The sequence below is a fragment of the Ambystoma mexicanum genome, chromosome 2p, assembly GCF_040938575.1.
Source record: "Ambystoma mexicanum isolate Mex_15411 chromosome 2p, UKY_AmexF1_1, whole genome shotgun sequence".
In the NCBI taxonomy this organism is placed as follows: Eukaryota; Metazoa; Chordata; class Amphibia; order Caudata; family Ambystomatidae; genus Ambystoma; species Ambystoma mexicanum.
In genome coordinates, this window is record NC_090923.1 from 447,259,964 (window position 1) to 447,280,124 (window position 20,161).

At 48.1% G+C, this 20,161-nt stretch overlaps 1 protein-coding gene across 6 annotated transcripts in view; it reads right to left on the minus strand.

The window, feature by feature from the left end:
- The window catches only part of UBA3 (ubiquitin like modifier activating enzyme 3), a 1,318,404-nt gene that overhangs the window by 763,767 nt on the left and 534,476 nt on the right, over positions 1 to 20,161 (minus strand). For all 6 annotated transcript variants that reach the window (XM_069643803.1, XM_069643802.1, XM_069643804.1 and 3 more), the window contains 2 exons: positions 9,659 to 9,814; positions 7,956 to 8,058 (listed from right to left, as the gene is read on the minus strand). In XM_069643803.1, coding sequence (XP_069499904.1) covers positions 7,956 to 8,058; positions 9,659 to 9,814 — 259 coding nt within the window. The remainder of the gene's footprint in view (positions 1 to 7,955; positions 8,059 to 9,658; positions 9,815 to 20,161) is intronic.

Sequence of the window (20,161 nt, forward strand, 5' to 3'; positions counted from 1 at the left end):
CTGGATGTATTGTCCCCATAGCAGGACTCACCTCGTGCCCATCGGGGCCGGCGATGGACGCTACGGATCAAGAACCCTGCCGTAAGGTCAATGGCCTTGGTCATCACTAACCTCTTCGTCAGACTCGGCGGCTGTGGAATTCCGTTCGGCCTGCGACATACCGTAGGTCGCCCACCACTTCAAACAACGCTCCTTAATGGTCTTGGGACGTAGGAGTCTATAAGCCGCACAGGATGCCTCGCTGTGATCGAAGGAAGACACTTTTTCCACTGACGTTGCTCGTCTTTCCACAGAAATTTTGCCTTACAGGAAGGACAAAATCTAAATGGAGTCCTGTCCATAGCGCAGGATTGTGATAGCGATGACAAACCCAAAGGAACAAAGAGGGGAAAAGGAAAGGCATTCTTGAAAAGAATGACCACCCTGAACCCACTCTCCCTACTGTACAGGCCGGCCAGAAGACCTGGCCGCATGGTCGGCAGCACCAACCGGATCAACAGCTGCCGAAATTCTGTCATCAGCAGTCTTCGGCGGTGTCACAGGAATCAACCGTCGAAAGGAGCGACAATGAGAATAAACGACCAAAGGTCGAGAAATGTAACAATAACGCAATGTTTTATGAAGAGCTCCGCATTAAGGCAACCAGATAGCTGGGCGGAAAAAAAAACAATCAAAAGGAATTTGACGCAGGAGGGATTTTGGGTACACTACACGTCACGTTAGGTATAGTGTTACAGGCACACCCATGTCAACATTCCCTTTCGATTCTCGAAAGACAAGATGCAATACTCAGCGGTTACCACTGGATGTCGGCCTATATGCACAGCATGTGATTCTAAGCAGATTAACAAGCATCAGAAACATGATTACGCTCAATATGTGCAGCAAATCCACAGGGACGGGGATTAAGCAGAACGGCTTCTGGCCTGGCTGCTCAAATGGCAGAGCCAGAGAGATGTGGTCACTGATGAGCGGGAAGCGATAGTTATGCAACAGGATATCAATAAGGCATTTCGGGAATTCTGTAAGGATTTATACACTAGTGGGGGGCGTCACCGAACAGAGGATATGAGGGACATCCTAGAATAAGCCCAACTATTGCCACCATCAGCTGCAGCAATGGAGGAATTAGATGGCCCTATAACAGAAGGAGAGAAGGATGCCAATGAACTCATTGGGAACCAGGAAACACCAGGGGTTGATGGGCTTCCTGCAGAGTTCTATGCAACTTATGCAGAACTCCTAACCTTCAAACTGATAAAACTAGGTTGAAGTCTTTAAGAAGGGTGCTTTATCAGACTCCATGCAGGAAGCATTAATAGTGGTACTGGCAAAACCGAGCAACAACCCATACCGGTGTGAGTCATCCCGCCCGATCGCTCTATTATACATATGCAACAAGTTACTTACCTGTAACTGTTGTTCTCCAGCATGGGTCTGACATGGATTCACATGCTCATGAATATTTGCCGTTGTTAGGCTGGGAATCACTTCTGAACCATCTCTCTCCTAACAACCAATCACTGATCTCTGGGTCATACTGCCCCCAGCCAATGACTGCCCTCCACCTAAGCCCCTCCTCTGGCAGTCATCTTCAGATTTGATAGCACGTAAAGTGGCAGTAGGACCAAGAGAAGAGCCGCAGAGAGGTAGGTGGGAGGGTTCGCATGTGAATCCATGCCAGACCCATGCTGGAGAACAACTGTTGCAGGTAATTAACTTGTTCCTTCTCCAGCATGGGGTCTGGCATGGATTCACATGCTCATGAATAAAGAATACATTGCAGTACACACATGCACAACCACAGGAGGTGGCTAGGCTCAACATTAAGCATCTCAACATTAAGCATCTCTTACCTCCTCACCAGGCTCATCTTCAAGCAACAGGTTGCAGAGCAGTGCTTGGCCGACTCTGGACTCCTCCCTGGAATCCCTGTCGATGCAGTAGAACTTTGTGACAGTGTGCGTCGACCTCCACGTAGCAGCCCTGCAATGGCAAGCAGGGGCACACCAGACAGGAACGCCGTAGTTGCAGCGATCGCTCTGGTCAAATGGGCTCTCCGACGGACAGGAAACGGTCGGTTTGCCAACCAGTGACAATGGGTAATGCAGCCGGAGGGCCACCTGGAAATGGAAGCCTTGGAGAGGGCCTTCCCATATTTCAAAGAGCAAAAGTTCACAAAAAGTTGTGACGTCTTCTGAAAACTCTTTGTGCGGTCTACATAGAACTTCAGCGCTCTAGCCACATCCAACGAGTGCAAAGTCCTCTCAGCCGTCGGGAAGAATACAGGTAAAACCAAGGGCTCATTTAGATGAAAGTCCGATGGCACCTTAGGCATGAAGGAGGGGTGCGTCCATAGCACCAACCTCGTCTCGTGGAATGTCAAATAAGGTGGTTTACAAGTGAGGGCCTGGATCTCTCCCACTCGTGCAGAGGTGATGGCCACAAGAAAAGCTGTTTTCCACAACAAAAACTTCAGTGGCACCGAATGCATAGGCTCGAACAGGGGACCCATGAGCCTAGTAAGCACCACATTGAGCACCCACGCCAGGGCCGGAGCCTTCACCGGCGGGAACGAGCGAAATAGTCCTTTGACGAACTCCTTGACCAAACGATGCAACCATAAAGACGATTATCCAGGAGATCTGGTGTAGCGGGAAATGGCCGCCAGATGAACTTTTATGGAAGCATGGGCCAGTCCTGCCTTGGCCAATGACAACAAATACAGGAGCACCTGCGGAGCAGTGACTCGTAGAGGGTCGATCTTCTGAGTACGGCACCAAACAGCGAACCTCTTCCACTTGTGCCTGTAGCATTTGAGAGTAGATGAAGCTCTGGCCTTGGAGAGCACCTCCTTCCAATCCGTTGGAAGATCGTAGCGCCCAAACTCTAGTGCTGCAGGAGCCACGCCTTCAGGTTCAGCAAGCCTGGGTCGTGGTGCAGAATCGCACCTACTTCCCTGTTCGGATGATCTGTGTCTGCCGAAGCTTGACTGGAGGAGATGCCGACATGTCCAGAAGGTCTGGGTACCATATCTGTCTCAGCCACGCCGGTGCAACGAGGATCATCCTGCACCGGGACATCTGAGTTGATCGACTAGTCAAAGAAGCAACGGCAATGGAGGGAACGCAAACAGAAACAGGCCGTCCCAGGGGAAAGAGTATGCGTCACCCATGCTCCCCGGCTGGGGAAACCTGCTGGCAAACCTCCGGCACTTGGTGTTCGGCACAGTCACAAACAGATGGATCTGGGGATTGCCCCATCTGCGGAACAGGTGATCCACTTGGTCCTGCCGAGGTTCCCACTCGTGGCAAGGGCGGAGCTCCCTGCTGAGAGAGGCGGCAATGGTGTTCTTCACTCCTGCTAGATGAAACGGGATGAGGAACATCCCCTGGGCTACAGCCCAGTATCAAAGGTCCTACGCCTCTTTGGAGAGCGCCGGGGATCTGGTTCTCCCCTGCTTCCAGAAGTAGAACAACATGGTGGTATTGTCTGTGAAGACCCGTACCACTTTGCCCTTGAGGGACGGAAGGAAGGACTTGAGGGCCCAAAACACTGCCCGCAGCTCCAACACGTTGATGTGCAACGACTTCTTCTCCGGTAGTCACAGGCCTCTTGCATGAAAAATTCGGAATGCGCTCCCCATGCTTCCAGGGAGGCGTCCGTCGTGACCGTCTCCTGATGTGGTGGGGTCTGGAAATCTGCGCCTGCAGACAGATGTGCGCACACTCCCCACCACCGTATTGCTCGACGGAAACTCGAGTGTGATCTTGTCCTCGAAGCTCCCTGCCACTTGTATCCAGCGGGCGTTGAGGAACTCCTGAAGCGGACACATCCGTAGCCTGCACAGCCGAATTAGGTAAATGCATGCAGACATCATGACGAGTAGGGACTTGATGGATCTTACCCTTGCGACCTTCAGAGCCAACAGCCGGTGTACCGTGCCCAAGATGGCCACGATCCTCTCCTCCGTCAGACGACAGGCACGACACTGTTGAGACGGGCTCCCAGAAACAGTGCGTCCTGCGATGGAGTCAAGCAGGACTTTGCAAAGTTTATCGAGAACCCCAGGTCCGTCAGGAGTTGGACTGTCTTCGCCGTGTGGTCGACAGCAATATCCTTTGAGTTCGCCCAGATGAGCCAGTTGACCAGGTACGGGTACATGTGGATCCCTTGTAGGCGCAGCTTCGCCGCCACCAGGGCCAGGCGTTTGGTAATGTCCTTGAACCACGAAGCGTAGGTACGAGATGTCCGTTGTGTATGTGGATGTGAAAATAGGCATCTTCCAAGTAAGGCTATAGAAAATCCCCCCTCTTCCAGCTGTCCCAGCACGTGCTGAAGGGTCACCATCCAAAACCTTTGGGACTTTATGTACTTGTTTAGACGGCGGAGGTCCAGAATGGGCCTCCAACTGCCGGTCTTCTTTCTGACAAGGAAGTAACTAGAGTACACTAAGGAGCCCCAGAGCCTCTTCGGGACGAGCTTGATCGCCCCCCCTTTAACATGGACCGTACCTCCAGCAGCAGCTGAGGGACGAGGTTTTCCTGACGGGCCACTGGTGGTGTCCTTGGACACTTCTGTTGGAACTCCAGGGTGTGTCCGTGGGCAAGAGCGTCTGACACCCAACAGTCGGTGGAGATGGTCTTCCACACACTGATGAAGTTCCCCAGCCGGCTTCCCACGGGGTGCACTGGTGGGGGCCTGACTCCACGGCTGGTTCAGTCTTGTTTCAATGCCGTCCCTGTCGATTGGCATGTCCAACACATTCGACTGGACATCCTGGTGGAAATTCGTGGCCCTCAGCCAGCCTTACCGACTAAGGCAAACGCTGTTGCCCATTTGGCAGAATCCTGTGTCGGCAATGTCCCTGGCCACTGTAATGGCGTGGTCCGAAGCCACTATGCCTTCCTGTAGAATCTCCAATGCCTCAGCCCGCTTGTCGTCGGAAAGTCCATCCAGGAGGGAGGCCATCTTGAACTAAAGTTCCCTGTCGTAATATGCCACGATGGCGAGGGCGTTAGCGGCCTTGATGGTCATTGCTGCCGATGAGATCACTCTTCGCTCCATGGCATCCAACTTCTTCCCCTCACCATCCGGGGGGGGAAGGAGGAGGCCGCCGGCGAGGATGAGGCCCAAAGACGACTTCTTAGCTGCCGCCGAAACCACAGTCTGGAGATGGCTGGGACCGTAAACACTTGGGCGCAGAGTCCGGCACCCTGTACTACTTCTCGTAGCGATCCCTCTTCGCCGGAGGCGATGAAGAGTTCTTCATGAGGGACAACCCCTCATCCCAAATGTCATCCAATAACGGGATAGAAAGTACGGTCTTCCTCTTTGCCTCCCGGCGTTGGTAAAGGAAACCCTCTTTCTTCTTCTCCTCCGGGACAAGCTGGAACAGCTCTGAGGCCCTGGAGATCATGGCGTGGAAAGAGCCAATCTCGTCTGGCGGTGAAGATCTGGCCGGCCGAGACGGGAGATCCCCAGGCCGCCGTCGTCTGTGCCAGTGCCAGTCGTCGTGTCTGGTTCCGTGTCATCCCTCGGTGGTGTAGAGGGAGGGGTGAAAAGGCGGAGGGGGTGAACTCTCTTCCTCTTGGGTGGTGGTTCCTCCGATGGCTTCGGAGCTCCCGGCGGGCTGCCGGCACAAAAGGCATCCTTGTTTGGATTTCCGAGCACAGGGTATGCAGAGCCGTAAGAATGTCCACTGAGATATCCCCAGGTAGTTGCTGGGGTGGAGGCGACAGGGGTGTTTGCGGCTTAGGCTGATCCGCTCCGTCGTTACCGCCCTGTTGCTCCTAGTAGGTCACCTCGTCATCATCTTAGTCGTCGCCCTCGTTGGGAACCCCCTCTGTAGGGCCTGCTCTCGACACATCTGCCCTCCTGGAGGACCGGGAGGCTGGTGAGCTCTTCCTCTGAAGAAATGTCCGCGCCCTGGAGGATTATCGTGCCCCCCCCTCTCTGTGACCAGGGGAGATTGTTTCGGTGAAATGATGGGCATCACCTTCTCCGAAGTCTTTTCGATGGGCTGGAATGAGGACTCCCTCCTGGCAGGCAGGGATACCCTCACTTAGGGGCCATGCCCTGCGAATCCGCCTTGGTGCCCTTTGCGAGACAAGCCTGCTACTATGATGGACGTGTGGGCCTTCGTCTGATGCACCTGGATCTTCGTGGTCCTGGCCGAGTCCTCGGCCTTCACCTTAGGGGGAGGGTCAGAGCCCCGCTCCCCCTTGGCCTTCTCCGTCGGGCCGGGCTGGGTCTTCTCCAAAAGCTTACCCGGATGGTCCGACTTCCTCTTCTTTGAAGAACTTAAAGGTTGGCTCGTGGTCGAAGGTGCTGGAGACGCTGAACTCCCCCTGGCCACGAGGAGCCTGTCGCAACAGTGCTCCAAGAGGCAATGGACTTGGGTTCCTGGCCGAATGACCGAAAAAATAGAGTAAAACTCTTAGAAAAATCGCAAAACGCAGTAAAAGCATGAGAGCTATAGCACAAGGACTCCCAACACTTGAACGTGCTGTAAAAATCTGAAGATGGCTGCCAGAGGAGGGGCTTAGGTAGAGGGCAGTCATTGGTTGTGGGCAGTATGACCCAGAGACCAGTGATTGGTTATTAGTAGAAAGACAGTTCAGAAGTGAAACTCAAACTGATTTATTTACCAAGGATTCCCAGCCTGACGACAGGGAATATTCATGAGCATGTGAATCCATGCCAGACCCCATGCTGGAGAAATGGGAAAATCCTAGGCAAAACCCTAGCCAACAGATTGGCAAAACACACGGCGGGGGTTAATTCATCCCGACCAGTGTGGTTTCGTAGAAGAAAAACAATTTATGCTACCTACACCACATTATAGACGCAGTTAAATCGTTTGATTCTGTAGAGTGGGAGTGGCTTTTCCAGATATTGAGCTGGGCCCAAACATGCAAAAATGGTCTCACTAGGTGTCAACTAGAAAGGGGCACAGGGCAGGGCTGTCTGCTCTACCCCATTTTCTTCGCCCTCACCTTGGAACCCATGGCAAACATCCTTAGGGACCAGTTTCAGTTTGCAGGGATTATGGTGGATGAACGTGCACAAGTCCTCTCCCTATATGCCGATGTCCACACCCCCAGTCGGCATATACCCTACATTCTAGCGGTAATGTCCAATATTGAGACGTTATCAGGGTTCCGTATTAACAGGCAAAAACAATTTCCATTGGGCTCCTTGAGGGGGAAACCAGAGGCAGGCTTGCCGATTGTGGGCCTGCAATGGGAAACAGAATATTTCCGGTAGGGGGAAGGGTATATGGAGGCTTGTATGTTTAAAAAAAAAAAAAGAATATTCCTACCACTAGAGTTTGAGCTGCATAAAAACTTTGATAAAAAGGCATAATCCTCATCAAGGCCTATGCTTAAAGGTATGTTACTGCTTAGTACCAATTCTAAACATAACTACACACAAATTTGCACCAATGCGTCAAGAAGGCTGAATAAGTACTTTAAAAAAGGATTTGAGGTGCGCATGCCTGCAGAGGATAGCTAAGCTGAAGATTCATTGCTGTAGGGACATCTTTACCTATGTGGTATATTAAAGACATCTGCTTATTTCAATTTTCTGTTGTGGCTCTTTGATGAAGTACTACGTTTTAGAATTTTGACATATATAAACATCTGAACTTGGACAATTAAACGGTATACAGTGTTTATATCAAATCTTTTATATTGAATGAAGCATATTGAATAGCTAATGATTTTTTATAGTGAATGCATTTAGGGGTGGGTTAAAGGGTTAAATATTTTTGGGAAACGGTTGGGGGGGTTTAGAGGTGGGAAACAGTAGAAAGACATGTAAACCAATTAAAATACCTTGCTTAAGGATGGAGTAGTTCTAATATAATATTACATGGGATGTATGGTTTCAAAGAGGCAACAGATCCAAAATGTTTGTCGTTGATACTCCTGTATAATTTTGTTGCTCACCTCCAAATGGTTGTTCCTTTGGCCACTGTAATATTCGTACATATTCAATACAATGTTCCGGCAGCCGTGGCATGGACGCAATAGTACACATAGGAAAATTAATCTGCAAGAGAAAGTACATAATGATATGTTTTATTTATGTCGCGCTCGTACACAAATGTTTCAGAGCGTGACCAGGCAAAGGGAGGGGATCATAGGAGAAACAAACAACAATCTTACTAGGCCCAGTGACAATTAAGAACGCGCAAGTGCATGGAAGAGGGAAAAGGGGGACGTGCATGGAAGGGGGGGGGAGATAAGGGGAAAGTGTGGGACAGAGGTAATAAAAGAATAAATAATAAGTAAGATAAATAAAGGCGATTAACAGTGGTAGAGCGGCCAGCAAGTGGCAAGTGCTAGATTTGTCAGATAGGGTATAACTGATAAGTGCAGGAGAAAGTGGGAGGGGGACTGTATGGTTACAGCTACAGACCCCAGCGCAAAGGGTGGCCCGGAGGCATTGCAAGGGGTTGGCAGGGTGAACAGGTACCTGGGCCCGAATGAGCAGAGGGCTGCCAGATGCAGTGCCGAGCGAGAAACAGATCAGCAGGGGGGAGGAGGGGCAAAGGCAGAAGCGAAGAGGAAGGTCTTGAGATATTTCCGTAACCACAGATGGTTCTCATCAAGTTTCAGGGTGGTTGGGAGGCTGTTCCAAAGGAGGCCCCATTAGAGGACAGTGATCTACCACCAGCTTGTTTCTTTGAAAAAACGACAGACCCTGAGGGAGTTCGAGGTAGAGGAGCGAATGGCTCGAGAGGGGAGGTATTTACGGAGGGCTAGTTGAATGTATTTTGGAACCCGGCCCCAGAAAGCCTTGTGGACAATGCAGAGGGTTTTAAATTTAATCCTTGCATCCAATGGGAGCCAATGAAGAGATTTCAGAGCTGGAGATACACAATCCCAGGGCTTGAGCCCATTGACAAGTCTTGCAGTCCTGTTCTGGATTACTTGTAAAGAGCAGAGGGTTGTGGCAGGTAGATTTAGAAAGAGGCTGTTACAGTAGTCTAACCTAGAGAGAACCAGAGCTTGGTAGGCAGTGAGCTTCTGGGGGAAGGAGAGGTAAGGCAGCATACCTCAAAGGAGGGGCTATAAATAGTTTGACTTTTTATAGACGTCAGAGATGCGAGCAGAGAAGGAAAGTGCAGAGTCAAAGATGACCCCGAGGTTCTTCGCCTCACAGGTAGGGGTAGGAGGAGGGCGAAGGGAGGCCAGCCAGAGAGTGAGGGGAAAAGGATGGTGAAGGTGTATCAATGAGGAGGATCTCAGTCTTGTTGGCATTTAGGCAAAGGTCATTGGCAGCACACCAATTTTAAATGGCGATTAGGCAATCAGAGATGAGGGAAGGAGAGGTGGAGGCTGAAGGAAGCCTGAAAATGTGTTAGCATAGCACTGGAAGTTTGAGCAGAAGATGGAGATGCAGTACGCAAGAGTTGGCAGGTATTGGTTAAAAAGCCAGGGCGAGAGGTTAGACCCCTGGGGAACACCGCAGGTAGAGAGGGAGATAGAAGATCGGAAGTACTCCAGTTGTAGCTGTGAGAGTTGGTCAGCGAGGAAAGAGGTCAGCCAAGCCAGAGCCTGATCAGTGATACCCAGGTATATAATAAATGTAGTAACATTTAAATGATGAAAGGCTTGAAGACCTTTTATTAACTTTTTTTTAATACCTGAGGTGGATAAAGTTCAAGTGTGCATTCCACACAAGCAGTCATGCCAGGGAGAATAACTCGAGCATTCCCTTTAAATCCTTCAGTTCCTCCATCTATCAAAGGAATGATAGAACTAGGATCCAAAGCACCATCTTCATAGTTTAAGAGTGACATCTGATTAAAATAAAGAAAAAAAAAAACATGTGGAATACACTTTATTCCATAAATGGTTTTAAATAACACATTTAACATTATTGGTGTCAGAATTCATAAACACCACAGATCATCTTTGTTACATTAACCAAATATAGAGAACCAGTTATAAGAAAATTTGGGCACTAGTGTGTTAGGACAGCTTTTCTGAAGTCCTAACGACTTAGTAAAACCATTCAACTGAGACAGTACAAGACTCAACTCTTAATATAATACTACCACCCAAGTTCATGGTAGCGTAGATAGAGAAGCCAGCCTTATCTTAGGAGGGAGAGCGGGTTGCAGAATCAGTACAAATGACATAATACAAATGGTCCAAAGAAACACTGAAACAATATGTATTGTAAATTTAAAAAAATATTTAAATACAAGTAGGCCCAGATAAATCTTGGGGGAAAGAAGTACTATCACATTATATATAAGCACAATTATAAAAACACACTGCTTCAAGATACACAGACCAAGGCCTATAACTATTTGGAACACCCAATAGGAGTTCTAGGGAAGTCGAAACCACTAGTTACTTTTAGCTTTCTTTCAGTAATACCATAGTAGCAGACCCTATGAGTTGTACCATAACGCTCAGCAAACAAAAAAACAAACAAAAAAAATCACAGTAATATCAACTGGACAATATCATTTTCAGATCTAGTGAAAGAAATTCTAGTAACAGTATAAACCTATAACTCTGATTCAGGATAACAGTTATTCCAGGGGAGTTGGACCTTGGGGTGTAATATTCAATTACAGTTGCTTTTCACTTCACAGACTAAGGGAAGCAATAACTATCTTATTGTAGGATAACATTTATACTCAAGGTAAGTAAAACCCATACACTTTTTACGGGAGCTATAAGCAACTTAAAGGCAGGTGTAAACCTAAGACTCTTTGGGCCTCATTACACGGAAGGCGGTAATGGTTAACGGCCACCGTTAATGGTAACAGTGACCGTTAACCATTACCGCCTTACTACGAGGTCCCTTAGCGGGTTGGTGCTTTAACGCCTGCTTTTTGCAGGCGTTAAAAACCAACCCGCTAAGGGACTTCGGAGCTAATTACAGCACCGCAAAATTGCGGTGCCGTAATTAGCGCCTTCCCAGTTCCCATAGAGCCCTATGGGGCAGAAATGGGAATGGGGAAGGGCAATGGCGGAAGGGGGATTTACCGCCCCTCCAACCTTAGAATGGGGCGGTAAATCCCCTTTCCGCCAAGGCGGTGCCGTTATTTTACCGGCATGAGCCATGGCGCTAATAGCGCCATGGCTCACCGCCTTCCGTGTAATGAGGCCCTTTGTGTCCATCTAAAACAGACCAGGGAAAGAAAAACCCAGTGTTACATGACTCAGTTATTCTAGGTAGGTAAAACCTAATGCAGTCTTATTCTGGACAGGTTAACAGCAAGTCAGAGGAAGCAAGACCCAGTTGGGAAACTTGCACACTAATTTTCTGAAAGAAATAGTTCCAACAGCATTACTTTTGGGAAGAGGCACAACCAAATCACAGGTGAGTAATATAACCTTACATTTACTTTCTGTTAGAATGGCGAAACAGTTTTTAGGGAAAGAAATATAATACATATACTTTCCAGAATGGAAAAACATTTCTAAATAAAATAATCATATATACACTTTCCATAAGGGCAGAACATTTAAGTAATAACTTTTGTAACTGTTCACTCCCAGAGATACAGCTACCAACCAACTTCTTTTGCAAGTAAGTTAAACGTGTTGAGTCTAGTGGGTCTCACCAGGCTCTGGGCCGAGGTCGTCGTTCATAGGTCGATTTGAAAGAAGGGCTACAGCAGGCTCTGGTTAAACAGCAGGCTCTCCAGTCGGTGGAAATCATTCCAGCCACAAATCCTTCATCTTCCGCTTTGGTTTTGGTTCAAATGGTCGACTACCTCTTCAGCTTCCAGATTTGGACTTTTATGCAGGAATCCAACCAATCAAACAGCCTTGCAGCATTCAAACTTGGAGGTTTGGCAATCCTTTGAACTGGAATCTCGCACTCGGGCTGAAAGACACCGGGCTGCAAAGTCTTGGACTCCTCCCTCGCTTCCTGCCTTCACAGACACTCTGGAGCCCGCCGAACATAAAAATCACACAAAGGAATTTCCAGCCATGGATGTCAGGGGAAGGAACAAGAAGACAAGGAACACTAAAATGGTGAAAAAAACAAGACAGAAGCCATTTTGGTAAAATTAGCACCCATGGGTGCCTTTAACGGGGGCTGTGGAGACAGCCCAAAGTAAAGGGGCACCAAAGTAATAAAAGGCATCACTGCCACCAGCCACGGAAGGTAAGTTTGTCCTTGTAACATAAATGTTACATTTAAAATGAGAAAGGGGATACTCTGTATCTCCCCAGCACTCCACATAAGGTGGGGGGTGCGGGTCTCTCAATAAAATGTAAAAGGGATCCAAAGATCCTTTCTACCCTTGGGAACTGTAGTAGTTACGTTAGCCAGAGAAAGTTTAAAGGGAAGCCCCTAGTGCAACCCAGCAACAACAGGCACGTATTGCCAAAATGTTGTCAAAGAGGATAACTTTTAAAAGACACTATGGAGAGTCTTAAAAAGGACACCCATAAAAAGAGTAAAAGATTATGTGAGTGTGGGAAAAGGTTCCCACAAAGAGGTATAATGTAAGATAATCCACCAGTAAAATCTAAAAGTTCTGGGGTTGACCCAGGTAAGGAAGATTTATCATTACTATGAAAAGCTTACCCAACACACTGTCCAAGAGTATGTGGTGTGCAAGGTGGCAGAACATTGTCAATTATAGTCTTAAATGCAGAATTAGAGGATTCTCAAGTGACGCAGAACGCATCTTCATCCAACAGTTAATTACCTGTGCACACCCCACCCTCTGATGAATCACTGCTATTACACACCAAGGTACGCAGTTTATTTAAAAACACCATTAGCAGTGAACAATTTCCTACAGCTACTCCTGATCAAATCGCACCTTTTGTACCAAAAGAAATCCACATCTAAAGCCAACCTTAACCTAATACCAAGCACAGTTAAGCCACAAACACTAACAAAATGAAGCATAATCACGTTAAAACGGTAAGCGCATTCCAAAGCTTGCCGCGCATTTAAATGACATAGCCACATCAACCCAGCACTCAAAATAATCAGCACCTATTAATCGATCAATCACAGGAACTTTGCCTTGTTCATATGCCTCCCGCTTCTGTATATAGGGAGTAGAAGGGTCTGCCTGGGAAAAACAGGCAGAATCTAATGATACTTCGACTATCTTCCAGGAACCTTGGGCAGTACAAACGCTTATATTTTGGGCAGTCAATACTATACTTAATGGTTGGCTGTTGTCCGATTTAACATTTCATGAATATACAGCGATCTATCAGGTAGTTTCAATTGTGGCCAAGCCTGGTTTTTACCTGGATGGAACACCTCAAGCTACAGTAGCCTTTGAATTCCTTGACATGGCTACATTTGCCCCACCATTAGTCTCTGAGCGTCAGTCCTTTCATTACACACAGCATTTTAAGCCGGACTAAACTCTGCCATACAACTAACCAAGAATTGGATCAGTGGGGGTTACAATGTCCTCTCTTCTGCCTGTTTGCGAAAGATTTCGGGCCCGAGATCTCCAGTGGGAAAAGGCCATTTCATGCATGAATTACCCACATTGGGACAGAATTTGAAAGGCCCACACATTTCCTCGAGGCACAAGTTGTCAATTTAATGATCACTCATGATAGTTGTTGTAAGAACAGTTTTTCTAAAGTCCAACTAATGGCTTCATGAAACCATACATCTGAGACAATACATAAGCTCCACTCTTATTAAAAGTCTGTACCACCTGGGAATGTTGGTAGCATGGACAGAGCAGCCAGGCTTATTGTTATGCAAGATTGTATGCAGTAACCCTGTGGGAGACTAGACCAGTCTTTTCCTCTTGGTATTAGGCAACCCACCTATTGGAATAGGTCTGTACTACACAAATTGGTAGAGTGACTGAGCAGCCAAACTTCTCTCAAGAGGGGTAAATGTGAGCTGTAGCGCTGTAGCATTGACATCCACACATAAAAGTATTCAAACACTTACACTCAAGGTTTTCTAGTAAAATAATTATTTAACTGTCAGTTTTAAATAAGCCTTCTTTAAAAAGGGCAAAGTGCAACAATAAATTAAACTTCAAAACACATTCTCAGAATCAAGATATGCAAGTAGATACTCTTTAGAGATGCTTCATACACACTTCCTACACCAAGGGGACTTCAATTACTAGGCCAGCATTGGCTTTTATATATCACTCTTTGCACTTGGTCGACCTGAGGTTGTGGAAAAGGAAAAGGTTAGGGAAGGAAAAAGGTAACAGGTTCTCAGAGCATGTGAGCATTTATCTCCCAATGAAGTAAAGATAGAATCTTTCCCAGCAATATCAGTAAAACCAATGTATCACCTATCAGGGAAAGTTAGAATCAAAGTCAATGGGTCAGAAGAGTCTGCAGGGAGCCAGGACAACCAAAGTCAGTTTGAACAACAATGTCTATGGAGCTGAAACACTTGGATAGCACAAATGTCGTGCACAAAGTTAGAGAGTTTGTAGATGATCACTGTTGGGACACAAGCGGTTAGGCTTGTGGAAGTCAGAGCTGAGATCAACTCTTCCAAAAGCAGCTACTGCAAGTCTCAAGTGAGATAATGCAAGCTAAAGACAAAAAAAGAGGTAAGTACCCCTTGTCAGCACAGTACCTTAGGTTAAAAGAAGAGGATCCAGCTGGCTTCTGATCTGGTTGTAGATCCTGGGCCTCAGTCATCGGGACAAGAGGGAGGACGTCCTAGAGGACTCCTGCACTGCAGTTCGAAGGTCGTCGGCGGCTACAGGCTCTTTTCAGTTCAGCGGCACTTTGCGGTTTCAGCAACCGGCAGATAGCTCTACCGCGGATGTTGGACAATTGATGGGCTTCCTTCACTCCTTGAGTCCAGCACTCTGATGAGGTGACTAGCTAGGGTCGTACTGCTTCGGGAGGGTCCTCAGGATCTTCCTGGAGCATTGGTCTGGCTTAAAGACGATGCACTCGACTACAAATTTCTTGACCCCTTGGCACTCGGTTCCAGCAGCAGCAAAGAAGTACAGCAGTTGGGGAAGGTCTTCCAGCAAAGTTCATTTTGGGGTTAGTTGGTCCCACCAACCCAAGGGAAGAAGAAGTCCTTTCCGGAGCTTCTCCAGTCAATTGGGAAAAGCAGTTTGAGTACAGCAGCAGGGCTTCACCAGGCAGGTCAATGGTCCAGGAGGATGCAGAAAGCTTCTCTTCACGATTCATTTGTCGGATGTTTCGTCCAGTGGTCGACTCAGTCTTTTGTTCAAGAAGAAGAGGCGGGTTTCAGTACTGTAGCCCGCCAAAGGCAAAACGAGCAAAAGGGTTAAACCTGGTTTGGCGTACAGAGTAAAACCCAAGAAAGATCCACAAACAAATGGTGAAAAAATAAGACTGGGGCCATTTTGACACAATGGTCACCCATGGGCGCTATACTGCAGCGGAGGATTCAGCCTGCGGTAGAAAAGTACAATGGTAGGAAAATTAAACCACTGCCACCAGCCATTAAAAAGTAGTGAGGGTAACATAACATTCTTTACATGAGTAGGTACGAAAAGGGGCTACTAAGTAACGCCCCCAGCACTCTACATACGCTGGGGTGTGATGGACCTACATAGGAAAAAGGTAAGTAAAGTCAATTTCACTTTACTACTCTTGGGAACAGTAGTTCACCCAAGAGAAGCTATTTAAACCTTATGAGAAATCCAAAGGACTTCTCTGACACTGCACTGAGGGTGCTGTGTCTCGCCATACAAAAAGTAGATGCACATAGAGTTTGTCAGACTCCAAACACAAAGGAAATACAGAATCCAAATCAGATCAAAATACATGAGTGAGAAAAAGGCCTGTCTCACACTCCAGGATAAAAATGAAAAAGTCCCAAAGTCCAGCAAAAAAGCTGGGGGTCTCTAAGGTTGATGGGAATTAGCACAGAAATGAGAATTCTCCCTAACACCTATCTTAGGAGGGGGAGAGGGCTGTAACTTGGTACAAAGAAATTGTATTATACATATGGTCCAAAGAGAAACAAACTATGTATTGTAAAAATAAAGTGGATATTTAAAAGGGACTGACAAGGGCAGTCAGCAGTACCAGCACGCTGTGCTGGAGATCGAGTGTTTTTTCCTGTTTCATCGTTGGAGGTGTGTGCTCAGAGGCGTGTCCCGAGCCCTCCACCTTACTTACCCTCAGTTCCCCGCGAAGCGGACCGCAAAGGGACTGACAAGGGCAGTCAGCAGTCCGCGGGCCCGCGCGACTGCGCACTGATTTCAACACCGAGACACTTACTACATTGATCCCCTGCTCTTCAGGCCCGGAGGATGGCAGCCCGGGACGAATCCGTAAAGCTGAAATTTGGGCTGGAAGATCAGGACGATCAGGACAAGCGCTTGCTAAGAAATGGCAAACCTCGCCAGCCGCCGTCCCATAACAAGGACTACGTAACTTCACCGGAAACCGTGGAGCAGTTGGCTACTCAGAGGCTTTAACGGATCTCCCGCATTAAACACGCGGGTAAAGTAATACAGCCAAACTCAACCCGTTCAGCCGAGCCAAACGAAGTAAGTGACTATGTTTCTCCCGATCGAATCCTTGGGCTCGGATGGTACGCCGTCTTTGACAGCGTTAACTGCAGAAAATAAACTGATTTCTCCTCAAGATATGACACTAGTAACAACGTGTCCCGCGACTCCCTACACACCTCCCTCACCTTTACCTCATAAGGAGGTCCAAGGTCCAGAAACAAGGTGGGGTAGCCCGATAAACTCGGAGTCGATCTCACTGTGTGGTGAGGGAGCGCAAGAGACCGCGACCGAACAACCTATGACCTCTACACGGGACGCGGAGGGGGGGGGGGCAGTCAGATTCCGCCCCGCATTTTAGACTCCCTTGTGGAGCAAGCAATGCGCACGGGCGATAAGAAAACACCCCGGACTGATCCAATCCCGCTTTCACTTTCGGGGGAGCGGGTAGTGATCATGGTATACAATACAGAGGGAGTGGAGGAAGTGGAGGACTTACGAACACCGCCGGGACTAGAAGACCCAACTTCTTCTCCCCATTCGTCGTGCGATCTGGCGGTTGAGGAGAGAAGGGAAGAAAACAGGCGGTTGGGGGGATTGCCCTGGAAGAGGGGGATGGCCAAGTCTTAGCTCCCCCTTCTCGGGTTGTAATGCCGAAGCCCAGCTCCAGCTCAGTGAAACTACTCCCATTTTTATCCAATATCCCCCCCCCAGTCGAGCCTAATGCGGTTGATGTAACCGCAAATGCTAAACAGACTCTGAACAACTTGCCGAAATCTTCGGGAGATAGTCACAAGATGTCCTCCCGTAGGACGGTGAGGGCCAAGCCTCCGTATAAAAGAGGACAGGTGGGGGGGAAAAACAATCAATCCCTCACTGTATGTCAACTCTGAAAGAGTTTTTTGGAAAAAAAATACGAATGGAGGGCGAAGGTTACCAAGATGTATCAGATGCAGAACTCTTGGCCATAGTTGAAGATAGAGCCATGCACCTCTCAAACCTGAACCTTCCTGTCGACTCGACTGCCTTGTCGGAGAAATTGATTAACAATGCTCCGCACTTAACCGCTCAAGGGAGTCGGACCCCCAATATAATAAACATGGGAGTAGAAGCTGTAACGGGGAGAGATCCCACAGAACTTGTTAAGAGCGCTGGAACCCACGTCCTGTTGAACAAGAGGACTGTTTCTCCTCAGCTGAACGCCGAGCTAGCCCATGTAGAAAGGGGGACTTTGGGAAGTGCCACCTTGATTACTGGCACCCCACCCTGCATGGATAACCAAGTAGAGGGATTGGGATTGTCACGTACCCTAGCGGGGGAGATATACCCAGTCCCGGCATTGATAAGCGGTTTCCCTGCGCTACATAAAGTGACTGTGCCCTCTTATCCTCGATCTTTGGAGACCAGCACGGAACAGCACTCTGGAGGGGAGGGCCCTCAGTATGATAAAAGCTTGGGCCACCACAAAGATCGTGGCTTTTCGACACTCCCCCAGATGTCAAGGCGAATCTCCTGCTAGCCAAGAGACTGAAATCCCCTCGAAAAAAGAGGATCTCATGACTATTCTATCTACAGTCACTATCGCGTTGGCCCCATTCGGGAAATTATATGAAGCCATCAGCGACACTTTAAAAGACCAAACCACTCTGATCGCACATATGCACACAAAACTGAACTTCCTGGAGGGGTTCATTACTGCTTTTCAACAGCACAAAGGCGATGACATGAGAGGTCTGGAGTCTATCCGGGAGATAGAGGCGGGCATTCGGCCAATCGACAGACCCCTACCTTTGGCAAAATGTGTAGTACAGACGGAGCAAAGTATAAAGGGAGGTCTGCCTTTGAACGGATCGACTGACAAACCAGGAAGGAAAAATGGATCAGTGGCTTTTACCCTACCAGAAGGTGCAGCGATCCAATCAACTACGAAACCAATAGACTTCTCCAAAATGAAAATCCCGTCCACCTTTGAAATATTTCAACATAAAGGCCAAAGTGAACCGGTCTGCAAGGGCAAAAAGGCTTCAAAACACAAGCCCCCTCAAAAGCCCGCACAAAAAGACAAAGCAGAGAGTAGAGGTCCAAGTAACCAAGGTAAACCAACTCCACCGACACAAAATCGCCAAGTCTTCAAATTAAAACCCCCGGATAAGACGCAGCTTGTTACACGGAGCCCAGAGAGTTCGCGAGAGGATTCTTGTAACTCAATTGACCTAATGAATATGAGTACATACACGGTCGAGGAATCAGAATCAGAAACTCTGCTAGCGCTGAATCAAAAAAGAAAAAAACCCAAAGGTCGCGACAACAGAGAATCGGACGAACCGAAATCAAAAGCCCTGCTCCTTGATTCTCCCTCGACCTCGCCGAGAGCATTAGAAAAAACCTCTCTGCCACAGAAAAGAGCAAGTAGGAAGCTGAGACAAGCGCGGGGTAAGGGGCCCTTTGGGAGAAATCAAGACGAAGTTCACCCCCGAGACCCACAGTAAAGATCACGCTCTCCCGGGGTAAAAAACCCTTGGGTTCAACATGACAGAAAAAAGGACAGGAGCCCTCCTATGGACAAATCCAAATGCCGCTACAGAACCAAGGTTCACGCACTGTCGGGATCAACAGGGCGGCGAGCCGCTGGAGCCTTTCGAACTAATCATTCTCCCTCGCCTAGGCAAAGGAAAATGATGACAAGAACCTTCAAATTGCAAAGAATATTTGAAAGACAGGATAGCTGGACACTGAACCGTAAGGCTCTATTCAAACTGTTCCAGGAGAGTCGGTTGTCTAATATCGATGTCACAAAAGACATAAAAATCTTGGAACCGAATCCTAACGGAAGAAAAGACAGTTCGTTCCTACATATAGGATCGAATTATATTCAAGATCAAATCTGGAAAGCAAGAGCCAAATTGTACAATCTTGGTTTCGACCTGTCATATGCGGTGGAGGGCAAAACTTCGACGCTGTCCCTGCAGGAGCGGTCTTACTCTCTATCTAGACAGCAGGAACCTGTTCGAGGCTTGCGGCCTCACAAGACTCCTACCGGGGAACAAGCTTTCAGTAAATATGTTGAAAACAGGTCCCGGCGAGAATCTAATATTTCGAACACTCGTCGGGATGCGAAAAGGAGATCGAGCTTAGAGAGGGGTCTCTCTTTCCGGCATCTCACTCGACACGTAATGTAACTCACAGAACCTTTCAACGTGTGGAACAAATAGATGAGACAATGAAGCAGGGCAGAAGTCTATTTGAAAAAATTGACCCTATAGTGGAGGGAAGGAGATACAGCTTGGACTCCACGAATCCCCTAGTCAGCAAGCAGTAGCCACTAGAGGGTCCTTCCAGCGTTTCCTTCACGAAGGTATCGGTTCCCTTGGAACCCCCAGAGGTGTCGCTGAAATTGGGATCGTGGAACACCAGAGGATTCGCCCACTTAACTGTTACATCAGACGTCAACTTTGGGAGCTTCGACGCCTTATGCTTGCAGGAAACATGGCTAATCGAGCCTCCCACGCTGGACGGTTTTCAAATGGCACACTCACCTGCCCATAGAAGTGAGAGAGGCAGACCAAGATCTGGGATTATTACTGCCATAAGAGTGGGCTCAGGCTTATCATTGTCAAAGACACTTTTGGCTTCGGAATTCATTCTGGCGACGCTCTTGGAGTGGGAAAGGAGGGAAGGTTCCTTGGAGCTTAATCAAAGTACAGAGATCCTTTT